General features: G+C 30.1%; 1 protein-coding gene across 1 annotated transcript in view; it reads right to left on the bottom strand.

Annotated features, from left to right (window-relative positions):
• Positions 1–19,790, bottom strand: part of LOC122525049 (A-kinase anchor protein 200-like) — a 42,797-nt gene extending 23,007 nt beyond the window's left edge. Inside the window, exons 1-4 of the mRNA XM_043647609.1 lie at positions 19,452–19,790; positions 8,842–9,181; positions 2,184–2,342; positions 1,217–1,333 (exon numbers count right to left, since the gene is read on the bottom strand). Coding sequence (XP_043503544.1) covers positions 1,217–1,333; positions 2,184–2,342; positions 8,842–9,078 — 513 coding nt within the window. The 5' untranslated portion in view covers positions 9,079–9,181; positions 19,452–19,790. The remainder of the gene's footprint in view (positions 1–1,216; positions 1,334–2,183; positions 2,343–8,841; positions 9,182–19,451) is intronic.
• Positions 19,791–26,145: the final 6,355 nt, after the last annotated feature.

The following is a 26,145-nucleotide window of genomic DNA, read 5'->3' as shown; positions in this document are numbered from 1 at the left end:
AAAAATGTTGAAGAAAGAGATGGCAACGTAGGAGGTGCCATCAAGAAGAAGAAGAAGAAGAAGAAGAAGAAGTAGTAGTAGAAGGAGAAGAAGAACAAGAAGAAGAATAAAAATAAGAAAAGGGATAATTCAACGCGACTTGCAGCCGGTTTTCCATAGCAGCCTATCACGAAACTCTTACTAGGTACGATGAACCAGAAGGATGACTCATGATTCTCCCCTTCCAATCATGATTGCAATGAAGAAGAAGAAGAAGAAGCAGAAGAAGAATAAGAATAAGAGGAAGGACGATGGTAAAGAAGAAGAAGAAGAAGCAAGGACATTAGTCCTGGTGATCTTGAGGTAAAGCACCTACGCAATGTCTTTTCTGAATCCAGAAGGTAGAAAATAGAAAGAGAGAAAGCAGGAGAGATAATAAAAAGAATATAAATAATAAGAAGAGGTGAGAGCAGCCTAGTATTACTTATTATACGTCTGCTGGCTAGTGCGATTTATTGCAAGAGTGTTTCTCTTAGCATTGTCGTTCTAGAAAGTCAAGAGATTCATTATAGCTTAGAGCAAATCTTACAACTTCTTCATTTTGATTTAACTTGCAACACATTGTTATATATCTTTCTATTTCTCTATTATATATATAATAATAATAATAATATTGTACAATATAATATTGTATATTAACAATATTTTATAATACATATATTATTATATTACATTATATTATAATAGAATGTAATAATAAATATATAATAAATAATAAATATATATATATATTGTTATATATAATAAAATGTTTGTATATAATAAATATATATATTGTTTCTATATACTTATTTTATTTAACTATTTATTTAACTTGCAACACATTGTTATATATCTTTCTATTTCTCTATTATATATATAATGATAATAATATTGTACAATATAATATTGTATATTAACAATATTTTATAATACATATATTATTATATTATATTATAATAGAATGTAATAATAAATATATATATATTGTTTCTATATACTTTTTTTTTGAAGAGTTCTGATTAAGACAACTTAATTGCACGCGTGTTTAGACAAAGTGTATAGAAAATAAAGAAAAAGAAACACAATGGTATATGGAGCAGTATTTAACTTCCGTCGTTTTCAGAATCAATGATTTTGTTCTCCTGTTAGGGGACTAATAGGAAGCTAGTTTTTCATTCTTGTTAAATGCGCTTACCTCTGGCAGCGGCTCCTCTTTCGTGACGTCTCCATTCTTAGGTGCTTCTTCACGAGCCGGCTTGCTCTTGTCCTTCTTACTAAAGCTGATCGACCTCAAAGACCACTTTTTCCTCATCTAGGAACACAACGAGAAAGCTTCATTGTATAATACAATATACGACACATAATCTAATCATTTATATCTTTTATCATTTCTTTTTGATAAGTAAAAAAAATAAAGAAAAAGGTAAGTATTATCCTTGATGTTATTTCTGATTTAATACGGACAGATACAAGTATCCAAAAGTTAATTATTACTAATTTATAAATATTATTGAAAATAATTGGTCGTATAATAAAATTGTTGGACTCGTTTATATCGGAATTTCCAACATAAAAATATATTATTCTGATTTTTTACTTAAATATAAAGTATTGTAAATTCTCTCCTTTCCCCCCAAAAAAAGATGTATTAATCGATTCAGCTTGATATTTAATTTTTTAACTCATTGTAACATATATAGATAATAATGAATTAACACTAGATTTACGGATATTTTGTTCATTATTTTTTTAATGCCTTACAAACATTGTTTGAATGGCGGATTGAGTAAAAGGGAGGAATTAATATTTACGTATATTTCATTAAGTAACTAAAAACCAACATATGTTTTTAAAAAATAATATTTAAGTTATGTATATATGGTAAACAAATTTTTGTAATGAGTCAAATTGGCTCAGTCCGTAAATCTGGTGTTAACTTATATTCATTTAAATTTGCAATGACAGAGTTTTATAATTTATATAAATTTGATATTTAATCTATTTTATAAAACCAAGTCAATTATTTACCAAGCCCAACAGGCTGTAAATTAATAAATCTCTATACTCGTATTAATTTTTTAAATGAATATATTTTAGCGCGTAATTTGAAAAATGTAAAAAAAAGAAATGAAAAACGACGTATAGATGGGATGATAACACACCTTGTCTTTTTTTTTAGGCTCTTTGCTTTCTGGCGATGCTACAGTGTTGGGACTTGCAGCATTACCTTCTGTAGGCGTTGTCACTTCCGCACCTTCTGCTGGAGATTCACCGGACAATTCTTGCTTCGTGTCCTCTGATTTTGCTTCTTCGGATGGTTGCTGAAAATAATATTGAAACGATAAAGTAATGTTTTTTTTTCTAAGATGCATCGCAATAAGATACACCACAACGCAACAACAATACTAATCTCTCTTTGACTATAAATAAAAACAGAGTACAAAAGCAGTGATTAACATGATTTTGCATCATGCTTTCAAGGATCATTTTTACATTGTAAATAATAAGATCGATGCGGAATGATTAATTAATTTTTCCTTTGTGTTTCCTGTTTATCTCGAGTATTCACATTGTTCATGTCAAAATCGTTACGTTTTCAATATTGTTAGCGCAAAATAAGTATAATATAAAATTGAAGAAAATAATATGGGAAAAGAAAAAAAGAAAAAACCGAAAAATTAAATAAAAGATGGTGAATATATTCTCGTTGGAATAAAGCAGCTGTTCTGCTGCTGTGGCTTGAACGAACACGTCGTGCAGGATGAAACCGCGAAAATCTCAGATTACGGAGAATGGATAGTGACTCTCAACTTGATTTTTCGATAAATAAATCAAGATTTGGATCCTTGAATGCGAAGTTTTATGCGAATTTCAATATTTTTTATTTTTCCTGTTATTTCATAAAATAATATATAATCCACATTCTGTTTCTTAATCTTCTTCATAATTTATATTGTTCGATAAGATAATAAAATAAAAAAAATATTATCCACACACACACACACATGTTGAATTACTAAGAAAAAAAAAAATGAAGAAAACTTTTAACTCGATTTAATATTTATAAAATAAAAAACAAACTAAAACAACAAATAATATATATATATACACAAGGGAAAGACTTAGGGTTATAAAAATTGTATAAAAGATTCCCCAGGAGTAGTAGCTTTTCTTTTCGTATGATTTTGAGGTATATGACAAAAAGAAAGTATCGTAGAATAAAGAAGAAGAACAAAGTTCTGCCCGAGCAGTTTTTCTTTTCCCTTTTTTCTTTTTTTTTTTTTCTTTTTATTTATGAGAGGGAAACAACACACGCCACGCTCATCATCGCCCTGGGCACATTACATTATGTAAATAACGAGTTATTTTCGTTCTTGGTAGACGCGGAAACGTGACAGGTCCGTCTGGGACTACGTGTCTTTCGCTATTGTGTAAGGTGTGAAATTGTACATGAAGTTGAATGAGAATAATGTTGATTGTAGAGACGTATGCTATGTAACTTTTCATATAAATGTAACATTATGTATCTCTATGTATTATATGATATATATGTATGTATGTATATATGTATGTATGTATGTATGTATGTACAACGCACAGTTAAACATTGTAGATACGAAGTGATGCATTTAGCAGTCTGTTGCACGTATTCTTTATTTTTTTCTTTCTTTCTTTTTTTTTGTAATTTCTTTGTACATTCGTGTAATAGTACTTTGAATGAACGTGTCACATTTCGCTTAAATAAGAAGCGCCACTTTATTACACAGCTATTTTTTATTTTCTTTTCTTCTTCATTTTTTGTTATCACGTATGCGAAGAAAACACGAATTGAATTGCGAAAAAGAAAATTAGCTAAGCGCTGGCGCCACTTTGTTGCTATGAAATTTGTTAGATGTTGAAATATCGTTGATTTTGTTTGATTTTTAATTATTGAGTTGGCAAATAAGGACCCACGGGGTGGTCTGTGTTTGCGATAAGATTTTTGTTAAAAGTAACCATGCTCACTTAGTTGCCAATCCAATATTTTTACTGTTCTAATAATTATTAAATTCAATTGTCGTGAATATATAATAATTGATAATTCGTATATCGTTGTAATAAAAATAAATTTACTGCGATATAAGTAAAATTTGTCGAATTTTTTAATCGAATAAATGAAATTAAACTTTTACTTATACGAGAATCAATAACAAAGTATACAATTACAAATTTTAATTCGATATTATTTTACGCAATGATAGCAAACAGGAAACCGAGAAGGTCGTTTCAAGGATCACTCTCGTGTTGCTTTTTTTTTTATCTTTCTCCTCTTTTTTTTCTTTCTTTTTTCTTTTTTTAAATACAATGCTACGAATTTCAATCGAGCGAATTTTAAAACGAACCTTTCCTTTCGAGCTCGAGAAAGGAAGTTCTGGAATTCGACTACTTCGATACAATGTCTTGCACGTGATTCTTATTTTCGAATACTAAACAAAATCAAAATAAAAAAGAAAAAGGAAAATTAAAAGTCGGCTTTTATGTTGTCGAAAGGGAACCTCGTGCGGATAATTACGTTTTCGTGAGTTTCTCTCGCGTGAATATAAACGAATGAGAGGTGTCTGCGAGAAGTATTATAGTAACACGAGATTCGTCGAAAAATGTGATTTTATATTCTTATTAAATTTATCATCCTTTTTTTTTCCCTGTCTCTCTGTCTCTCTCTTGAAAATTTATGACGACTTGAACGATCTCTCAATCGTTTAACTGGTTATAATAATTTTTATACACTAATCATAATGAGTGATCACTTAACTGATCATTTGAACTATTCGTCCAACCAACCATTAAACCCAAATACACACACACACACATATATATATATTTTTTTTTTATATATATATATTTTTTTTTATTATATTTTATATATATATATATATACACACATACATATATATATATATAAAGAACAAAAATAAATGGAAATAATTTAGATGATAAAATTAGATATAACATAAATCATAATTTGTAATTTAATTTAATTTTCTAACCGTCGTTCTCACACCTCGGTTTAAAATTTGATGAAAGTAGATAAAAAAGAAAAAAAGAAAGAAAGAAAGAAAGAAGAAGAAAGAAAGGAAGAAAGATGAAATGAGATATGTGTTGTAAATGTCATATTATAGGCGAAAATTGAAAGGAATTCGGGTTAGATGCGAGCTTAATTAGCGAAAGCGAACGACTAAGTCGCAAGTCTCTCAGTTTAATTAATAAAACTAGTTTTCTCATGGAATGCAATATATATGTGTGTGTGTATGTGTCTGAGAGAGAGAGAGAGAGAGAGAGAGAGAGAAAGAAATATGACTCACGATTGTAAGAACACGATTAAATGTTCTCGACAAATTTCTTGTATCGCGATTAAAACAAAAATTCGCATTACTTTCGTAAATAAACTTGTTTCTTTTTTTAAAACTTAACAAAGAACAAAGTAAACAAAACAAATTCGGTCGTCATAGAAAAATCATTATGTTTGCAAATAATTATTTCGTTTGATTTAATTGCCAAAACAAAAATTAATAATTAATTAACGTTGCAACGAATTATAATATTTATGAAATAAAACAAAGAAAATATAATAATGTTATATACAATTGTAAAATTAATTTTTTTTATAAATATAAATAAATATTTATGATCTTGTGCGATGTATATAAACACACATACATACAATTGTAAAATTAATTTTTTTATAAATATAAAAAAATATAATAATGTTATAATAATTATAAGATAAAATTGCGTGGTTAATATTTGAATAAATGAATTATCAATGGAAGAAAATAAATATCTAGACATATTTTTTGTTACTTCCACTTTTAAAAGGATAAATAACACATTTTACATATCGTGTAATCTTTACGAACGAGGTTGTGATCGTGACTTTGAGAATTCACGGCCACCACGTAGTCATCGATGTGATAACAAATACTCTACTACTACGACGTTATATCTACGTCGAATGAGAGAGAAAGAGAAAGAGATAGAGATGTAAGGTGAGGCTTGAAAAGTACATTTCATCTTGAAATTAAAGAACAGAGAAGCCATAAGAAGACAGGTGGCGTGCTTATGAGAGAAAGAGAACCTTCTAAACCGGCTGGTTGCACACCTGCCATTTAAATTTGTCAGATAAGAATATGCTTTTTCTTTTTATGCATCTTTTTTTCTCAAAGCCGAGTATTGAATCACAAAAAGTGTGTTCCCCATAAATTCTAATTTGGGATCTACGTAATTACCTAAATGCATGTGTGTGTGTGTGTGTGTGCGTGAAAAAGAAATCCAAATATAAATGAGATAAAAATGATATTTTCGATTGTATTACAAAAATAAACAACAAAATATTCAACCCTTTTCACGCGAGGTGCGAGTATAAGTAACTCCTCAAAGAATTAATACAATTTCTAATATACATAATAATTTAAATGAATTAAAAAGCAAACATCGAAGAAGCCATATTTGAATTGTATTACAAAATAATTCTTAAAATCTTTAAAATGTTTTAATATGTTTTTTCCTGGGAGGAAAAAAGTTTATATGTAAGATTAAAATATGATATACGCGTTTTTGTGACATCAGTTTTGTAATGGAAGGTAATTTTTTCTTTTTTTTTTCTTTTTTTTTCTAAGTCCGTTAATTCCGTCGCGTTGACGCTTCTCTTTCTTCTTTAAGAAGAAATTTAGCAAGTTAACCTCGTAAAAAAAAAAAAGTAGGTAAAGTTATAATAATCATGGGAAAACTAGTGTAGAAAGGGGAGGAAAGATTTATGCTCCCGTGACAGTTAGATGTGCCTCTTTAACAAACGTGTACGCGTGGAGAAACGATTACGGTTAGTCGTAAAAACGAGTTACCGGTAGGTTTGCGATCTTCCCCCTCTTTCCCCCTACCCTTCCGTTCTGTTCTTTCTTGACCTGTCTACTGGGTTATGTCGTTCTTTGAGTCACCAACGGTATATGTTTATTTTTATTTCTTTTTTTCACTTGAAATTTCGACGAATTATTTCATTTTTGCACAAATTATCATAAAGTAATTTAGTATTATTATTACTATTGTTATTATTATGTCTACATGTCTGATAAAAAATATCCTGAAAAAATTGCATATAAAATACTTTAAAAGGAATATTATGTAAATAATATTGTATGAAAATGGTATTTGAAAAATATATAAAAATGATAAGAAAAAAAATATATATATATATATTAATTTAATAACGGTATTATTCACATTTTTTCAAATAATAATATTATGTAAATAATATTGTATGAAAATGGTATTTGAAAAATATATAAAAATGATAAGAAAATATATATTAATTTAATAACGGTATTATTCACATTTTGTCAAATAATTTTTGTTATACCTTGAAACGTAAAAATATTTTATTATAACGATTACGTTATCCAATTAAAAAAAGAATTAAAAAAAATAAAAGAAAAAAGTAATGTTTCGATATAATCTGTATAAAACCAGTTACTGCGACAATATTCTTATCTTTAATCGCTTTTTATCAAAAAATATTTGCTTATTAACACTAACGATCGAACGATCGGATAAGAATCTTATACGAAATCTTGCTCATGATTTATTTTAAAAGATTTACTTTTATTTTTTTTTATTTTGATTTATATATATATATATATTTATATATTTATTTATATCAATGATCGTTAAAATTGATAACTGAGTATGTCACAAAAGTCATGTTTTTGGTCATGCTCGATTTGATCATAAAAAACGAAATAAGATCCTTTAAGTTGTGACGTTTGGAAGATAGGGGGAAAGGGAAACGAAGAAATGAGATCAGAAATGATTTCTTGAACGGAAATGAAAGGAAGAAGAAAAAGGTAGAGAAAAAAGAAGAAGAGTGAACATTTTATTTCTCTTTTATCCCTCTTTCTTCGATATGTGTGCTACTGTTATATTATATAAGTTTATTGTGAATGACAGTTGTGACAAGTGAAAACTTCATCGAGAAAATATCGAGCTTCACGTAACGTACCATTTTTTAATATCCTTTTTCCGATTATTATTTGACCTAGTAGTGGTGATGCTTTCGAAAATATTTCGATCAATATCTAATATATAAATTTATTTTTCTTATTTAATATCTCACAGTTAATGAAATTCCGTTCTGTTCAACTAAAAGTTCGACGATTCAAAAAGAGAAAACATGAGAAAATTATTTAAGGAGAAGTTTAGATTGTATTTTATTATTCGTAGAATTGAACCTAAGTCATTCGAAGTCGTAGAGACGCATTTTACTTAGGTCAAGCTTGGAATAGTACGCGGAACAACAAGTGGATGACAATAGACGTTGGTGGACGACACTTTGAAGTAGTAGAATCTATCCCGAGTAACTTTGAGTTCGTTCAAAAGAAGTTCACATTCTTTTTATTTCCTGCATGAACCTAACTTAACTTTATTTTAGAAAGTAGCCTAAAAATAATTTATATATATATATATATAAATATTTAATATATATATAAACATATATTAAATTATATTATATATTATATAAATAATTATTAAATTGTTAAATATTAATTAAATTATATATATTAATATATTATTAAATTGTTAAATATTAATTAAATTATATATATATAATATAAATATCTTCCTTTTTCTTTCTCTCTCTATAAAATTTATATATTTTAAAATGTTATGATATAGAGTAATTATAAAAAAAAAACACACAATAAAATATTATAATTTGCTAATTATTGTTATAGAAGAAAATTGTTGTTTAGGCCACTTTGTAAATGTTTTTCATTATTTGAAATTTCTTACCTTTTCCTTTTCCTTATCCTTCTCACTAGTATCATCCTTGTCTTTGTCTTTATCTTCGTTAACGTCGGTACGATAAGCAATGCCATTGGTCGTTGGTTTAGCATCGCTTTCCTCGATCCTTTCTAGTTTTCCATCACCGGGTGTTGCTGCATCACCAACAGCCCCTTCGCTTGGGATACCTTCTTTCTTCGGCGTCGTCGTTATGTCGACTGACCTTTTGCTTTGTCTGGCACCCATCTTTTCCTTTGTTTAATCCTTTTGATTCGCTACTTTATTATCCTCCTTCTTTATCTTTTCCTTTATCAAAGTTGCGCACAAGCGCTTGCTGCTGAGTTTTTACCTGTAACAAATTAAAACCAAAATTAATAAGTATGTTCCGCATTTTAACGAATAACACTTTGTTTTTGCGATATCAACAATATCAATAAATTAAATTAGAATATTTTAATATTATCAAATGTTATAAAAAAATATTATTATCAAATTATTTTATATAATCAAAATAAACTTCGATCAATATAACCACGTATAAAGATAATAATTGTAAAATAAAAGATACGAAATAATAATTGAAAGATAAAAGAGAGAACAAAAAGAAAAAATGGGAAAATGGAATGATCTTTTTCAATTTGATTAACATCGCGTGACAGAAGAAAAAAAGAAAAATTTCTATTAGAATTAAAACGTATATTTTAAAGAAAGAACGTTCACCCCTGTGACACAGTTTATTGCTCGACGAAACTGATCGAACGTGCAAGATAAGGGTTATTATTAATCGATGAAGGGATTAAAATAGAAATCCACTTTTAATATACGTATTATCATCCTCCTCATGAATATACATACATATATTCTACAATGAACTATTCAACTATTTTCTACGTAAATTAAAAGCAAACTATACATTGGTAAAAAAAAAATAAAAATAAAATACGCGTCAAATATTAATAGAAATAAATTCTTTGTATCATATATCACAAAGGTAATACTTTGAAAAATTATTTTTCTAATAATTAAATCTAAGCAAGTATTACGTATGATAAAATACGTATCCTAAAGTTACAACTATTCTGATTATTTTCTTGGTTTTTTTTTTTTTTTTGACAATTAAAATATAAACAAGTTTAAGATATTATAAGAAAAAATTAAATAAAATAAACAATATTAATATGCGATAAATTTTTCTTTTACATATCAAAGTTACAAAATCTTCATAATTATTTTATCTTAATTTTGTAATAATTAAATGTAAAACAACTTTTCTGATATAAAAGAACATTTTGTTGTTTTGTTTAAATGTAAAATACTAATAGGATAACATATTGCTTGCGTTATACCAAAGGTACAACTTTCGCAAATATATCCCACCACACCATCACCATAACCACTACCAACCAACCAGCTGAAATCTGATAGCACCATCTGTCGTACTACACACTCTACGCACCGGTTTCTCGAAAGTTTCTTTTCACGAGAAAGAGAGAGAGAGAGAGAGAGAAAGAGAGAAAAAGAAAGAGAAGGAAAGAGAGAGAGAGAGAGGGAAAGAGAGAGAGAGAGAGAGAGAGAGACTTTCGATCCTCCTTCGGATTTAGCTGCAGGTGCGCCAGAAGAAGTTACAACCGCTCGTAAACGTTCCCCACGTGCAAATCCTTTTCGTCGAGTGAATTTCAAAGAGAACTCATAGCTTTCCTATGGTTTCTCTCTCCCTCTCTTTTCTCTCTCTCTTTCGTTCATCATTTGCATTTATAATCGATTTTTCGATATTAACATTTTATCTTTCTCGTCTCATAATTTTACGTAATATCTTGATACGAAATTCGCATTAATCGGGAACGTTAAATTGAGGTGAAAAAGCAGGTGATATTGGGTCTACGTAATCGAATCATATTGAAATCACGATTGTGGCATAAGAATTATGCGAATCGATTATTTTCGCATAAGTTTTAGATAACCGCGATTTTTCGCACGATTTATTTAACGCAGGTGTTGCGAATTAAATACACGAGAGATAGAGAGGTGAGCAAGTGCGACGAGTTGGATCGAACACGTATTTAAATATATCCGTTTTATCGTATGCATTTTAAATCGAAAGAAAGAAACGCAAATTTCTATAGGGTGGGATAAAAATTCTTACGAATTTTTAGAAAAGAAGAAAAAAGAAAAAAGGAAAATTCTAGAAAATAAAAGAAACTTAAAAAGCCAACGCGCATAATTTAATTCGATAGAAATGAAAAAACTAATGGAAATAATATTTCAAAAATAATAAAACGATCAACATATTAATACAACGGTTCCTTTGTAATACAAATAAGACATTTTTTGAAAGACTGAAAAATAGATTGAAATAATTAACACTTAAATACTATGAAAAAAATATTTCGAAGTAAAAATCTATGGTATATATAAAAATGAAAGAACAAAAGAAAACTTAACAGAGCCCGTTCTTTCAACAACACACGTTACTAATTATCGACATACGTTTAGTAGGATCGCAGTGATTCCGTTAAAACGACGTATAACCTAACGGTAACAGATATTTACCTAGAATGTTTTTTTCTTTTCCTTTTCTTTTCTCTTTTTCTCTGTCATAGGTCGATGAAAAAGAGGATTCATTGTTCGAGAAAGGAAATGAGAAACGAACTTTGTTAGAATATTCGTTCAAAAATCTAACAAAATAAATTCTTTCAAATCTTGATTCCCCCCCCTCTCTGTAAATTTTATATCGAAACTATGCATGTATATTAACATTTAGTTGATAGAAATAAAATAATAAATGTAAAGATAAAAATAAAAATAAAAATAGAAATTATAAATGTAGAAATACAAATTTTTGAATGATGAATCGCGGTATGATTTAACATTAAAAAAATTTTCTATTTTGCAATAAGAGAACGTTATCGTATTCTCTGATAGGAAGACATTACTCATCAGATTCATAAATACATATGTACATTTATACACGTTAATATAATATACACGTGTGTTCTTTCGATCACATTTTTATTCAAAGCTTCATTAATATGGTAAATATGTGTGTATGTAAACTTACGTACACCCCATTTAATAATAATCTTAACTTTTATCGATAAGCCATAAAATTATTCAACCAAAGAAATTATTTTCAGATTTAATTCAATTTTTCAACTTGATCATTTATACAAGAATATCTGTATGTTTCAGTTTAACAAAATTTATTTTATATTTATAAATGATTGCAAATAAAAATTTTCCTGAATAATATTTTTTTGTCATATTTAAATATAATAATTAAATAATAGAAAATAAAGCACTTGTAACATATTAATTATATTGAGTCATGACTCTCATCACTTATATATTTTTAAAAATTATCTAAAAACATTTGACACTCGCTTATACAAATTTGATAGCTTAAAAGGAAAATAATATAAACAATTATAAACAAAAAAACATATATATATATATAAAATTAAATATATATATTAAATAATATAATAATAAATAATATAATTATATTATATTATATAATTATATTAAATTATATAAATTATAAATATATATATAAATAATTGACTTCAATTTGACTTGGCATATTAGTATATACGATTCAAACATTTTTGATAAGAAATAGAAATTGTTTGTAATAGAGTAATACAATGAATCTATGAGAAATGTTAGAAATATGAGAAATATGAGAAATCAAGGGAATATTTAATTCGTAAAGGTGGGAAGAACTACCTGTGTATAGTGTAACTCCGTTATACTCGTTAATTGTCAGGGACGTTTCCTCGTTAGTATCAGCCGGTACTTGGATTATCGTTATGCATATGCATGCACGCGTACACAACTGAGGGGGGGATGGAATGGGGGATGGGATGGATGCATTACTGGTTCTCACGACACGACAGAAGAAGATAGACGAAGTAAGAAAAAGAAGAAACTATCTCTTTGCATGACTCTGACACCAGTCAACACTGTTATAAAGCTTTTAATAGACGTTCGACGTCGCGACGTGTTGTGTTATACTCTGCTGTGCTATACTGTAACTTGTCGGTGAGTTCTGAATGTGCTTATTAAATCCATTCAAAGGTTTTACAAAAAGAAATCTTTCTCTAGTCTCTTCTTCTCTTTGAAAAATACGTTCATAGAGACGACCAACACCACCACCACCACCACCACTAATACGACTTTTTCTTTCTCAATGATCATTATAAAACGCGTAGAAAGTAAGCTATTAGTCACCTCGGAGAAGTGAATTATGATTTAATCGAATATTTTATTTGATATCTATATACACATTGAATAGATTATTTGAACTTTATTATATTATTCTTATTTTCGTGCGTACTTCTAATAAGAAAAATATTACAATCATTTTGAGATAAATTAAAGTCAATTTTGTTGTTACAATTATTTTAGAAGTAATTATGAATTCGAGGTTTTACAAGTTCGGTATCATTTATAATTAAATAAATTATTAAAATCAATTTTGGACACTTGAATGAAATTTTGTTTAAAAATAGATTTCGACGTGTTGATATTCGTTGAAATTTTGAGTTTGCGTAAGATAAGATTAGAGAGATAGAGAGAGAGAGAGAAAGAGAGAGTAACACACGTGTTACGTTTATAAAACGATTAATGACTATTTCTCTTTCTTCCCACGAACTTTAAAAAGTCTTTCCTTTTAACTAAGACATCTACTCGAGCTTCCTCGTACTTATGGCTACGGAAGGAGTTATTTTTTATCGTTCAACATATTGCAGAGAAGAAGTAGAAGAGTTGAAGGGACTGGGCTTGAACGCACCATGTGCGTACTCTGAAGAGGAACACGATGGAATAACATAAACATTTGTCGAAACCCTTCCTGATGCTTAATATAGAAACACCGGAGGTAGTAGGAGGACGTGATACAACATACACAAAGAAAAATAGATTCAACAAGACTTCGTCGTCCTTTCTTTACTGAATATACACATATTTACTTTAATCACTGTTGTTATATCAAAAAATAAGAAAGAAACTTTAAATCAAATTGTAATATAATAACAGTGAAAAGAACAACGCGAAAAGATTAGATAGCATTCGATTAAACTTCTAAAAATATTAACAATTTTGAGACAATATAATTTATCGATCGATAAAATAAGAATACTTTACTTTTTTTATCCCTTCTAAAATAGAAAAAAAAAAGAAAAAAAATAAACAAATACATAAAAATAGAAAGTTATCTCTCGCTACGATGGAACAAAAAAAAAAGGAATAATAACTTTCAGCGCACATTTAAATAAAATTATTCGAATAAGATACCTTTCTTTATTGAATATACACATATTTACTTTAATCACTGTTGTTATATCAAAAAATAAAAAAGAAACTTTAAATTAAATTGTAATATAATAACAGTGAAAAGAACAACGCGAAAAGATTAGATAGCATTCGATTAAACTTCTAAAAATAATACCATAATTTTTAGAAATTTATATATATCCAATTTATTATTTATGAATATATATATTTATTAAAAATATTATTAACAATTTTGAGAAACAATATAATTTATCGATCGATAAATAAAAATACTTTACTTTTTTTTTATCCCTTCCAAAATAGGAAAAAAAAATAAATAAATATATAAAAATAGAAAGTTATCTCGCTACGATGGAACAAAAAAAAAGGAATAATAACTTTCAGCACACATTTAAATAAAATTATTCGAATAAGAAAAATAATAATAATAATAATAATAATAAATAATAATAAAAATATATCGTTGTGGAAAGGTAAAAATATTTGTGTTCCTTTTGAAGTAAGGATCTCGGTTGGAATATAGAAATGTTAGAAAAGTGAGGGGTGGTAACGAAATAGAAACACCCTTCTCTCTTCTAAGCATGAGTGCGCTCGATGGCCTGTATACGGACGACGCGTGTCCCGCATGCGCGAGCAGATGCGGATTGAAGCGCACGTGCGCTCGCGCTTCGACGAAGTCGAGAAAGAAACATCGTCGTATGGGAAACGAAGCATAGAAAAGAAAGAGACCGAATATAAGAGAAAAAGAGAGAGAGAGAGAGACAGAGGTGGGGGGGTGCGGGGGATGAACACAAAACGCGTATAACGTACAACGTATAGAACGTTATAAGGGATTATTCCTGGCTACGTAGTAGTGGCGCATGCACCCTTCAAGCTCGTGTAAACACCAAGCTGCTAGCTAGCTAGCTAGCTGTTGAAAAAGGGAAATACGAGGAGTAAGAAGAAGCTTGGATTAAAGGCTCGTGTAAATGTATGAACGAATGAACGAACGTTAGAACGATAGAATGAAAAAAGAAAAACTTCTTATCCACGATGATGAGTACGGAGTAAGAGTTATGATAAAAACATGTAAAAAGGAAAAATAAGAGAAATGGAGAAATGTTCGGTAGAGTGCTTATGAAAGCGAATAAGAAAAAAAAAAGAAATGAAGATAAGGAAAAAGATGAGAGGAAGATGGTTTAGACGATTAAAATTTGTTAATGATATTATATATAAATAATAATGTGTAACGGAAAGATATCGTGTGTTTATAGGAGAGAAAGAGATAAATATGAAGATGGTTAGATGATTAAAATTTATATTATATTAAGTGACACACAAAAAACTCATTGAAATAATCGTTGTACCAAGCTTGCTATTTATATATGTGTATAATTTTTCATATTGTTAATCCTTTGCACTTGTGGTAATATACATACATACATACGTAATCAGTTTATATTTTACGTATGATATCATATCATATGGAAAATTTCTAGACTAATAACAACACAGACTTTTTACTTATTTCAATAAAAATAATAATTAAAATACCATCGATGCGAGAGATGCATTATGAAGATTAATAATTGAATGGTCGTTCAAAAGAAAAGTCTATGTTAAATTTGGGTTTAACTATATCACACAAGTTTGCCGATCTTGATCTTTCGTTCAATCGTTCAATTAATTTCTTGTATTTTCACAAAAAAAAAAGAAAAAGAAACGATGTATATAATTAATTAATTGTAAGTCAAAGAGATGAGTTCTTTCGTAGAAAACTTTAGTGTCAATGAAAGGAACGCTTATCACGCCTAAGATTAATAGTCGTTGGAATTAAGCAAAAATAAAGTAAAGTAAAGAAAAGAAAAGAGAAGGGAGGGAGGAAAGAAAGAAAGAAAGAAAGAAAAAAATGATCATTAGATCTAGGAAATCATGGAGAATGATCTAAAGCACGTTATGACGTCAAAGAAGAGTATAATCGTGCGTGCGCGTCTTCTTACTAGTAAGTAGAAGAAGAAGAAGAAGAAGAAGAAGAAAGGAAAGGTTCAAAGCGTTGGTAAACGTCGAGAGAAAGGCAGATGTGGGTAAGTTAACGACCCGTTATCGCGCGAGCGTTGAAGTTGCCTGCTGCTGCTGTTGCCTCCTCCTCCTCCTCCTCCTCCTCCTCCACCTCTTCATCGCTGAAACTGGTTGCCTCAACACAACTCTGAGATCGCGGCCACCACACGAGAAACAAGAACAGAAGGAAAGAGAGATGAGAAGAAACGAGAAAAGATCAGATGAGAGGAGAGGAGAGGACTGAAGAAGAAAAAGATCAGATGAGATGAGATGAGATGAGATGAGATGAGATGAAATGAGGTGAGGTGAGGGAGAGAAAAGATGAGAGGAAAGAAAGGTGTGGGGGGAGAGAAGACGAAGAGAAATAGTGGGGAAGGGAAGGGAATGGAAGAGTAGGGAAGGGAAGGGAAGGGGGAGAAAGGGCACCGCGCATTTTAAGGGGGGAGAATCGCGAATCGTTGAGAGGAGAAGCCGATCGACCGAGTACGAGACACTCGGCACTCCTCTCTCTCTCTCTCTCTTTCTCTCTTGGCATTCTATATTTCTCTCTCTCTCTCTCTCCCTCTCGTACTTTGGACGTTCTCCCGCAGGTGCAAGCAAAATCGAACGGCTGGCGCGGAGGCTGCGCGCTTACGCGTTTACCTGGACCACGGCTATGCCCGAATTGATGCGTTTAAATTAGCTACAATGGCGATTCGAATTTTCACCTGCTCGTATGCGAGATCAAAATAAAATAAAAGGAAGAACAAGAAGAAAAAAAATATAATATATATATATATAGGTATGACTAGTTTGGTAATATTTTAGGATATTTTATATTATCTTATTTTAGAGAAGACAAAATGAATTTGTTTCTATATAATATAAAAGTATAATAATATATATTAAAATTGTTATGTTTAAGAAGAATTTTTATTTTTTTTTTTTTCATTAAAGAATGATTAATAAGTTATACTCTTAACGTGTAGGTATAACTAGTAGTACAAGTTTTTATCATATATTTCATATTATTATATAATTCGTTTATTAAGACGCAAATATATAAATTAGGGTTATGAAAAGGTTAACGATAATATTATCGAAATTGGTTTTTTTTTTTTTTAAGAATTGTAAAAATGAATTATAATGCAACGAAATTGAAAATAATTTTTTAATAGCAAGATTTCTGGACAAATATTCTTTCTTCTTTTTGCTTTAGTTGGTTTTCTTGTCCTTTTCTAAGCAATTTCTTTTCTTTTTTTCCACAAAAGTGGAAATAAAGATCAAGAAGTGTGCTGCTTATCTTTCCTCCTAACGTTAAAACAAGTCCGTTTTCGCGGAACCGCGATTATAGTACACGTTCTGGGGAAGTTTATAGAGGTAATCTAATCGTAACTTGTTGTATGTATACAGATATACACATATACACACATATATACATATAAACGTTTAACGTTCGACGACGAGATCGTAAAAAATAATAATTTTCCTGGAATTGGATATTTTTTCCCCTTAGTCATTTTTATTGTTCTTCAGACAATAGAAAGATCTCTCTAAACTAAAAGATATAAAAACAACCTTGGAGAAAAATAATTATCTTATATCCTTTATCTATTTACCATAAAATTCGATTAATTCAATCTATTAGAAATTCAAGGCATACTATTTTTTTTTTTCTTACAAAAATTCCAATTCCTCGATGTATGTCGAAATGAATTCTTTTGCGGGACAACGCGTTGGATTAAAAAAAGAAAAATAATAATACAGTCAGCGTTTATTGTCCGAGCATGCTAAATAAATTTTATCGAACGGAGAAAACTTTCTCTCTTCGCTTGGACAACAATTGTTTCCTTAGAAGTCTTGACCACGTTTTTAAATGCACAGCAGGTAGAGAAGACTGCTATGCAAAATCGGGACAAATAAGAAAGAAAAGGAAAAGAAGAGAAAAAGAAAGAGTCACATATATACAACACACATAAATGCATACACACACACACATACACACATACACAAGGAAAGAAAAATAAAGGAGAGAGAATGAGAAACGGTAAGATAGGCACAACTAGGTAGGTAGGTAGGTTGGTAGGTAGATAGGTAGGTAGGTTGGTAGGTAGAAGCTAGGTAGGGTAGAGAAGGTAGGAAGGTAGTCAAGCAGAAGGTTAGCAAGCAAGCAAGCAGGCAAGCAGGCAGGCAGGCAAGCAAGCTTGCTGCTGGCCACATTATGAGAAGAGATCTCCTCCTCGTTCAACCAATCCAAACGTTCTTCTTCTTCTTCTTCTTTCACTTTTTATTTTCTCCTACAATGGTACAGAATGAAAGCACAAAGAGGGGTTTGCATATTTCAACTGATCTTTATCTAATCTTCTAAACTTCTACTGACACAAATATCAAAGTATAAAGTAATTTAAATTAATATTTATCTACTGCTAATTCTTAAGGTTTAATATTTCGTAATATTGTTAAATTTGTTCGATTAAATAATGATAATTAATAGTAAAAAGAAAAAAGTTGAAATTTTAATGAAATTATTGATTTTATTTTACATTGATAATTATTTAAAATTTGAGATCATCATGAAATATTTGGACAAAAAATAAAAGAAATATCTAAAGAATTTATTTGAAAGTATTGGAACGAATCTGGTTTCGGTCCATTCGTTGAGGCTGAACGACGGTTGAGGTCGAAAGAACGCGGTGGTTGAACCATATACCATAAAAGGAAAAGAGGAAGAGAGAAAGAGAGAAATCAAGATGGCGTAACCGACTTGCACCCTAACGAGTAAATTCGAAGGATACATTTTCGGCCAATGAGAAAACGTTCGTACTAATCGTTCGAAAGAAAATCAATCCTTACGATTCGACTGAAATAATAATCACGAATCAAGAGAATAGGAACGAGAGAAGAGGAAAATTTGAATAGTTTTCGAATGATTACAAATAAAAAAATAGAAAAAAAAGAAAAAAGGAAGAGAAGAAGAGAAAGAAGGGTAAGCTCCGGAGAGCTCGATGAAAAAGCTCGTGGTCCCGCGCGCAGTCCGCTATATCGATCGCTGCGCTACCCATTTTCAAAATGGCGCGGACGAGGTGCACCTACTTGCTTGCTCGTTGAAATCGCTGAACTTTCAAATTTCATAGTAAAAACCTATACATATTTTATTATTATCATCATCAACATAAAATTACATCTTAATAATCTAAGAACAAAGAAAACACGAGAACTGAACGCGATTATGACGAAATTACTTTCGAGAGATTCTCAAGTTAAAATTGTGTCCACGATATTTCATTTTCTCTATTCTTTAGACTCACCGTGTGTAGTACGTTGGGGATCGTTCTTAAAACGATTCCTTGAAACGAAGGTCCTTAAGAGAAGACTTAAGAATCTCCTTTAAGCAATATCTTCTTATTATTCTTCTTCTTCTCCTTGTAACGGAACGTTTAACACTGAATCAGCACGAACTTCCCCAAAAAGTTACTTTTTTAAATTTATTTTCTCCTTTGTTTATCACTACGCGGGCGCGTGTGCGTGTATATATCGATGATCGGGCGTCGACTTATCGTTAGAAACTCGACGACGATATATAATATATTATCTTTCGCACACAATAATAATATATTAATAATATTATTAATAATAATAATAATAATAATATATACCGTGTATATATTTCTATATATATATATATATATGTATATATATATATATACGTATATAACTCTAGGGCGTAGTAAATATATCAATATACAAAGAAAGTTGTACAAAATCGTAGAACACGATGCGTCGTCGTATGGGAATAATACTCGGATGATGGGAGAGGATGAGAAAGAACAAAACTCTGAGCTTTCTTAGCGGGAGCGCGTTCGCGAACTTATCCACTTTGCTCGGTAACGCGCGACCGACTGCCGAGGTGGATTTGTGAGAAGACTGGCGCCGATTGGTGGGGATACGCCAAGAGAAGGGGTAGGAAGTGTCAGGGGAGGGGGTACGGGCGCCCGGCGTCCGTAGGTCTGTTCGTCTAGCCGACACGGCGACGGTGCGCGCGTACGTGTTCACTCACTTACACACACACTCACACTCATTTACTCACTCACTCACTCACTGCACTCTCAACTGTCGCTTCGTGCAACCGTACTATTAACCTTTCTCTCTCTTTCCCTCTCTTTCTTAATCGTACCCTACTACCTGTTTATCTTCGATTTCTTTTAATTCTTCGCAATACTTTTTATTAAGAATAATAGTTTTATAATAGTTTTATAATAGTTTATTTTAGGTGTTCAATCTAATGAATGAACTTTCCACGTATTTATTGGAAATAAACTTTTATCGTATATATAAATCAATTTTTATTTACATTCCTTATCTCTTTCTATCTCTTCTATAAGTGAAAAGAAAGAATTGGGAATGCTGCGCTTATGCAGCGTGGTTCTCTATGCTTGAAGAAATAATAATAATTTATGTGAGGTGGTAGAGAACACACACAGGGCCGTATATATATATATACTTTGACTAGGATGTGTCGCTTCAAATCTTTTTTTACTTTATAGATTTTTTTTTCAGACATTATTTATTAATCGTAGAAGAAAATTATACTATTTAATTTGTTAATCTATTATATCTTTTAAAAATTACACGATAAAAAAAGAGACGCGTAGATTTTCTTATTAAATATTTTATTTATTAATTAAAATTAATCTTAATATTGCTGTTTCTCTATTATCTCTTGAAAAAAATATTATACGTCGATGGAATAATGTGTCGGGGGAGGAGGGGGAGGGGGTGGGGCACTTAAAAATGATAACCTTCCTTAAAAAAGAGAAAGTAAAAAAAAAAAGATAAAGGATAGAGATAATCGAACAAAAGAGGTTGGACCCACTATAATAAAGAAATTCGAAACACGCAAGGTGTTACCTAACTTTCGGTGCATTCCTTTCGTTCGCGGTCGCGGTCGGTTCTCTCGCATTAGTCACTTACTTCGGGCAAAGGCGAAAGGAGATTGTCTCGTCTTGGTTCGCAGCCTTCGATGGATAACCTTCGATCATTTCCGGTGTGAAAAATGGGTACTACTAAATAGCCAATCATAATAATGTTTGAATATTTTGTTCTGCCTAATAAAAATATTTCTAAATAAAGCCGCGTATAATTATTTAACCATAAGCTATTATTGTGCATTATTGCGTATATGCATTTATACGTAATATTTTATATATTATATCTTTCTTTTGTATAAATATTTGAAAAATGTATTATCAATATTTAAATCTAAAAGAAATTATTCAACATTTTGATTTATTTCTATATTTCAACAAACACAAAATTATTCATCTCTATAGAATTTTGTCGATGTATCTCATTAGAATAATATTATTTTTCTTGATCTAATCTTATTGAAAAACAAAAATCCCATTTAAAGATATATATATATTTATTTTCTTCTTCTAATATTTATCAATATACAACACTTTTATTTAATTCGCAGAATAGAAAAGGCTCCGGTAATAAAACAACAGTATATAGATCGTAATCATTTGTGGCTTTCTCGATTCTAATCCATTCTATTCTGGTATTTCCATTTAGAATAAAATAAGTTCAAGGAACTGGGGTGTATAGGCGACCGTAATCTATGCTTGGTGTTTTATATATCGATAGATATCCAAGAGGGAGTAGTATAAAGATTATAGAAGAAGGGGGAGGGGGAAGGAGAAAGAGGACGATTGGAGGCATCGTATATATCGGAAAGAACTTTATCTTTCGATAGGAGAGTTTTCTTGGTAGCCAACGCATCGTTTTTAAATTCTCTTCCTAACATATCGATTCCATTGCGATGCTTGCTTGGTAGTCAGATTAAAGAAAGAATATCGATATCTCGATATCGACTGTATTGTTTGAATACACACATCTTTGTATATTGAATGCATACACGTATGATGCACGTATGTAGTGTATTATATACGTTGTTATATACGAATAAAAGAATTTCAAACGCGTAATCGATTTGGAATGCATCAATCCGATACCAATCTATCTTGTTTGGAATCGTATTCGCCATTTTGTCATACGTACCGGAAATGGATCTATTTATTGATGACTCCGATCGCGAGTAGGTATGTTTTAAATACATTTTCTTTCGTAAGCAAATTAAATATATTAATCATCTTTTTGAAAAGGATATTATTACGTCGAATATTTGGATTTATAATTATCAATATTTTGTTAATTAATAAATGATATTAATTTATCATTGAATTGGATGATAAGTTATGTTTTTAATTATTCAATTTTTTATTCATTCTAATATAAAATATATTAACTAATTCTGATAGAATTGATTTATTAGTCAAAGAAAATAAAAAAAAAAATAAAAATATAAGAGAAAACAATAAGACCATGTAATTTGTATCACCTATCTATCTAATTCAAAAGCAAAAACAATGATTAACCATTGTTTTCCATTAAAAGAAAAAAATTAAGTTTACCAGGAGTAACCAACTAATAGAAAAGATATCTAGTATTGTAATAGACAGGTCAGATTCTCTTATACGGCACGTTCATTACCGGAAACGGAAGCTCCACCTTAGTCATTGGATACGAAGTATGCCTATGGCGTCTATGTAGTATATAATATCAGGGAATTTACAATAATCATATATAAAATAATACTACAAAAATATACAATATCAAGTTATATTTCATCGTTTAATTAATTAGGTCATCCAAACGATGAATTTATTTTTAAAAAGAGATTTTTATACAACAATACATACGCGTATACGCGAATGAAAAATATTTGTCTTATATTTAATTAAATTCATTCATTGGGAAAAAATAAATATCATTATTATTATTATTATTATTATTATTATAATTATTAAAAAAAAGTAGGTGAACGGTGATGTTACTTGGACGGTTAGAGAACACAGGAAGATGTCGGCCATCTTTCTGTTCCGGTCTTTAAATTTTGGGTCGTGTACCACCCTTCCTTCTTCCCTTTGAGAGAAACGAAAGCCCACGGAACTTCAAAGCAGTAATAAAGTCCAATATCGTATTTATCCGTTCGCCGGTTCCGGTCAGGCTTATAAAATGTACGACACGACGAATTATATGATATAAGAGAGAGATGGATAGATAGATGGATAGACAGACAGATAGAGAAGGACCAGCTACGACGACGACGACTACGACGACGAACGACGACGATGACAACCAAGAGAGCCGCCATTTTAATACATTTAAACTTGCTACTTCCGAATAAAAGTTCATCAGTCGCAAAACACAAATACAACATAACGAAACCCTCTCTCTTTCTCTTTCTCTCTCTCTCTCTCTCTCTCTCTCTTGCATCCGTCGGAACTGTGGACGGCTGGCGCCCGAAATTATTTTCGTTTACGAGAGTAAGAGAGAGAAAGATAAAGGATGTGTTATTTTTTGTCTCTTTCTATCAAACGCATGGCAGTAGTAGAGTAACGCTTTTCGAATATTCGCACACATTCACGCTCATTGCACTCTCGATGCACAGAGTGTATGGCGGATGCACATCCTGTAAATTTGTTAACTCGTTAATTTGTCATTTCATCCTTTTTTTTCTCCTTTTTTTTTTCTTTTTTGATTTATATTATTATGGGTTATTTATATTGCTCTTGGCGAATAAATTTTAATATATTTAATATCGTAAAATAATATTTTTGGTTCTTGTCGTTTCTTTTTAATGTAAATTACGTAACGCGTTATTTTGAAAAACCAACGGAATAATAATACAACATTTGATTGGTAAAAAAAGTTATTTCAAGTGTCATACTAAATTTAAAATCTAATTAAATTACAAAACCAAAAAAAACTAAGAAAAAAAGAAAATAAATAAAATTACTCTTCTTTTAATGAAAAGTTAAATAGAAAAGAATTAAATAAATTTATATTTGCCGACGTAATAAAGTTAACACTTTAGTTGGATTACTTTTCGCGCAGAGACATTTTCGATATTACGATTGTATGATAATTAAATCTTTAAGGTATAGGTTAACATTAATTAATTTGTTTCCTTTTTTTTTTCCTTTCCCCCTCTCCCCCAGGTCAACAAACTTAATTCGTGTTAATTAATTTCTCCGCGCAAATATGTACCGAAAAAAGAAAAAAAAAGAAAAAAGAAAAAAGAAAAAAAAAAAAAGAAAAAAATGACTATAATTTTGCAAATACCACCCCCCGGCCGTGGGTATTGTTATTAACGGGAGATTCATTCGAAAGTGCAAGGAGAAACGATTAGTCTTGTGCAAGGAACATCTTAAACGAAATTCTTTGCGTTTCTCTTTCATGCGAGGCACGTGCGTGAGTCGCGTAGGAACGTGAGAAACGAAGAAGAGGACGAAGAAATATAAAAAGAAGAATGAAAAGAAGAAGAAGAAGAAGAAAAATAAGAAGAAGCAGAAGAAGAAGAAGGATTAAACGTAGAATCGAGCAGTGATTCTAAGATCTTTGATCATTTTTTCTTCTTTTTCCATTTTTTTTTCTTTATTTCGTTCTATCGCACTATGGATTTTCGATCTATGTTATTGAACTTACAATTAGAAACGATAATGATCGAAAGTATCGATCCTAATATGTAATAATTGGACATTGATCACTTAAAAAGTGTCACTAACTAGGATCGATGGCTCTCAAATTTATCGAAAAAGGTTTGTCGGATCGATCGATCGATCGATCGATCATCTCGTTCTTTATTTTTTTTTGAACGTAGAATACCTTATTTGTACTTGGAGAATATTAATAATAAATAAACAAATAAATTGTACGGCCTGTTAAATTACAAATTCACGGTGTGTACATATAACAAGACGTATGAATTAAGTATATAATAAAAATTGTATGAAGGAAGTAATAAATCATGCACTCTCTCTCTCTTTCTCTTTTCAACGTGGATAATAATTATACATAATTTAAATATCATTAATACAATAAAAGTTAGATAAATAAATCATCGAACGTACTTATCAAAGAAAATTAGTGTACATAAAATATATTAATACATAAGGAAATGATAAATCGTGTTCTCCTCTCTTGAAAACGTGAATAATAGTAGTAAATAAATATAATTTATAATGATCGTTAAAAAAGAAAAAGTAAAAACAAAATAAAAAATAATAATTTAACGCGTTGGGATTAACAACATCATTGAAAAGCATTAGAATAAGAATCGTGGTAGAATTGAAACGTGTTTGTAATCGTTTTCTAGTGACGAAGGGAAAGGAAAAAAAAGAGAAAGAAAAAGAAACCCATAAAAATTCATTCACAAGAAGGAAGTTTTCCTCCTGCTAGACGAAAGAACGTGATCATCAAAGTCCCTAGTGTCTCGACAGGGATGTCCCTATGAAAAACGATGAGTTTGTAAGTCAACTCACGTACTTTTATTTGCTTCGTTCGTCGCGAGTGACGAAGATGGTGGTAAAGAGAAGAAGAAGGGGAATGGGGGAAAGGGGGAAGGGTAAGGGTAGGGGGAGTGGTAGGGAGGAAATCGATGAAAGACATTACTTTCGGATCGAACTAGATACGTTCGTGGAAAATACTACTACGTGCAGTTATATGTCTAACGGATTGCTAGATGATTCTCTCTTTCTAATACGAGAGAATGCTTGGAAATATTTAAAAAAAAAAAAAAGAAATTATTTGGACATCGGTATAGAAACGTAGACAAACAAAAATGCTAATTTAAAATACAAAAATTATATATATATATATATAATATTAATAAATTATATTTAAGCTTAAATTTAGCGACAACTTTTTTACTGGATAAAAATGAATAAATAGAAAAATTGATTTTAATTAAAATTTGTTGCTTTCGCTATAATTTGAACAAAATAGAGAAGAAAGAAATATTAGGTTAATTGGGATGGAAATAAATAATTATCCGTGTCTATCTGTTTGGAACAAAAATAAAAAATCAAATGAAATAAAATAGAAATAGAAATATAGAAATAGGTTGGAGAATATAAAATAAAGAAAAAAAAATAAAAG

Source organism: Polistes fuscatus, unplaced genomic scaffold (genome assembly GCF_010416935.1).
Source record: "Polistes fuscatus isolate 324 unplaced genomic scaffold, CU_Pfus_HIC Scaffold10, whole genome shotgun sequence".
Lineage (NCBI taxonomy): Eukaryota > Metazoa > Arthropoda > Insecta > Hymenoptera > Vespidae > Polistes > Polistes fuscatus.
The sequence above is the reverse complement of the archived record's forward strand: the minus strand, read 5'-3'. Positions and strand labels throughout refer to the sequence as shown.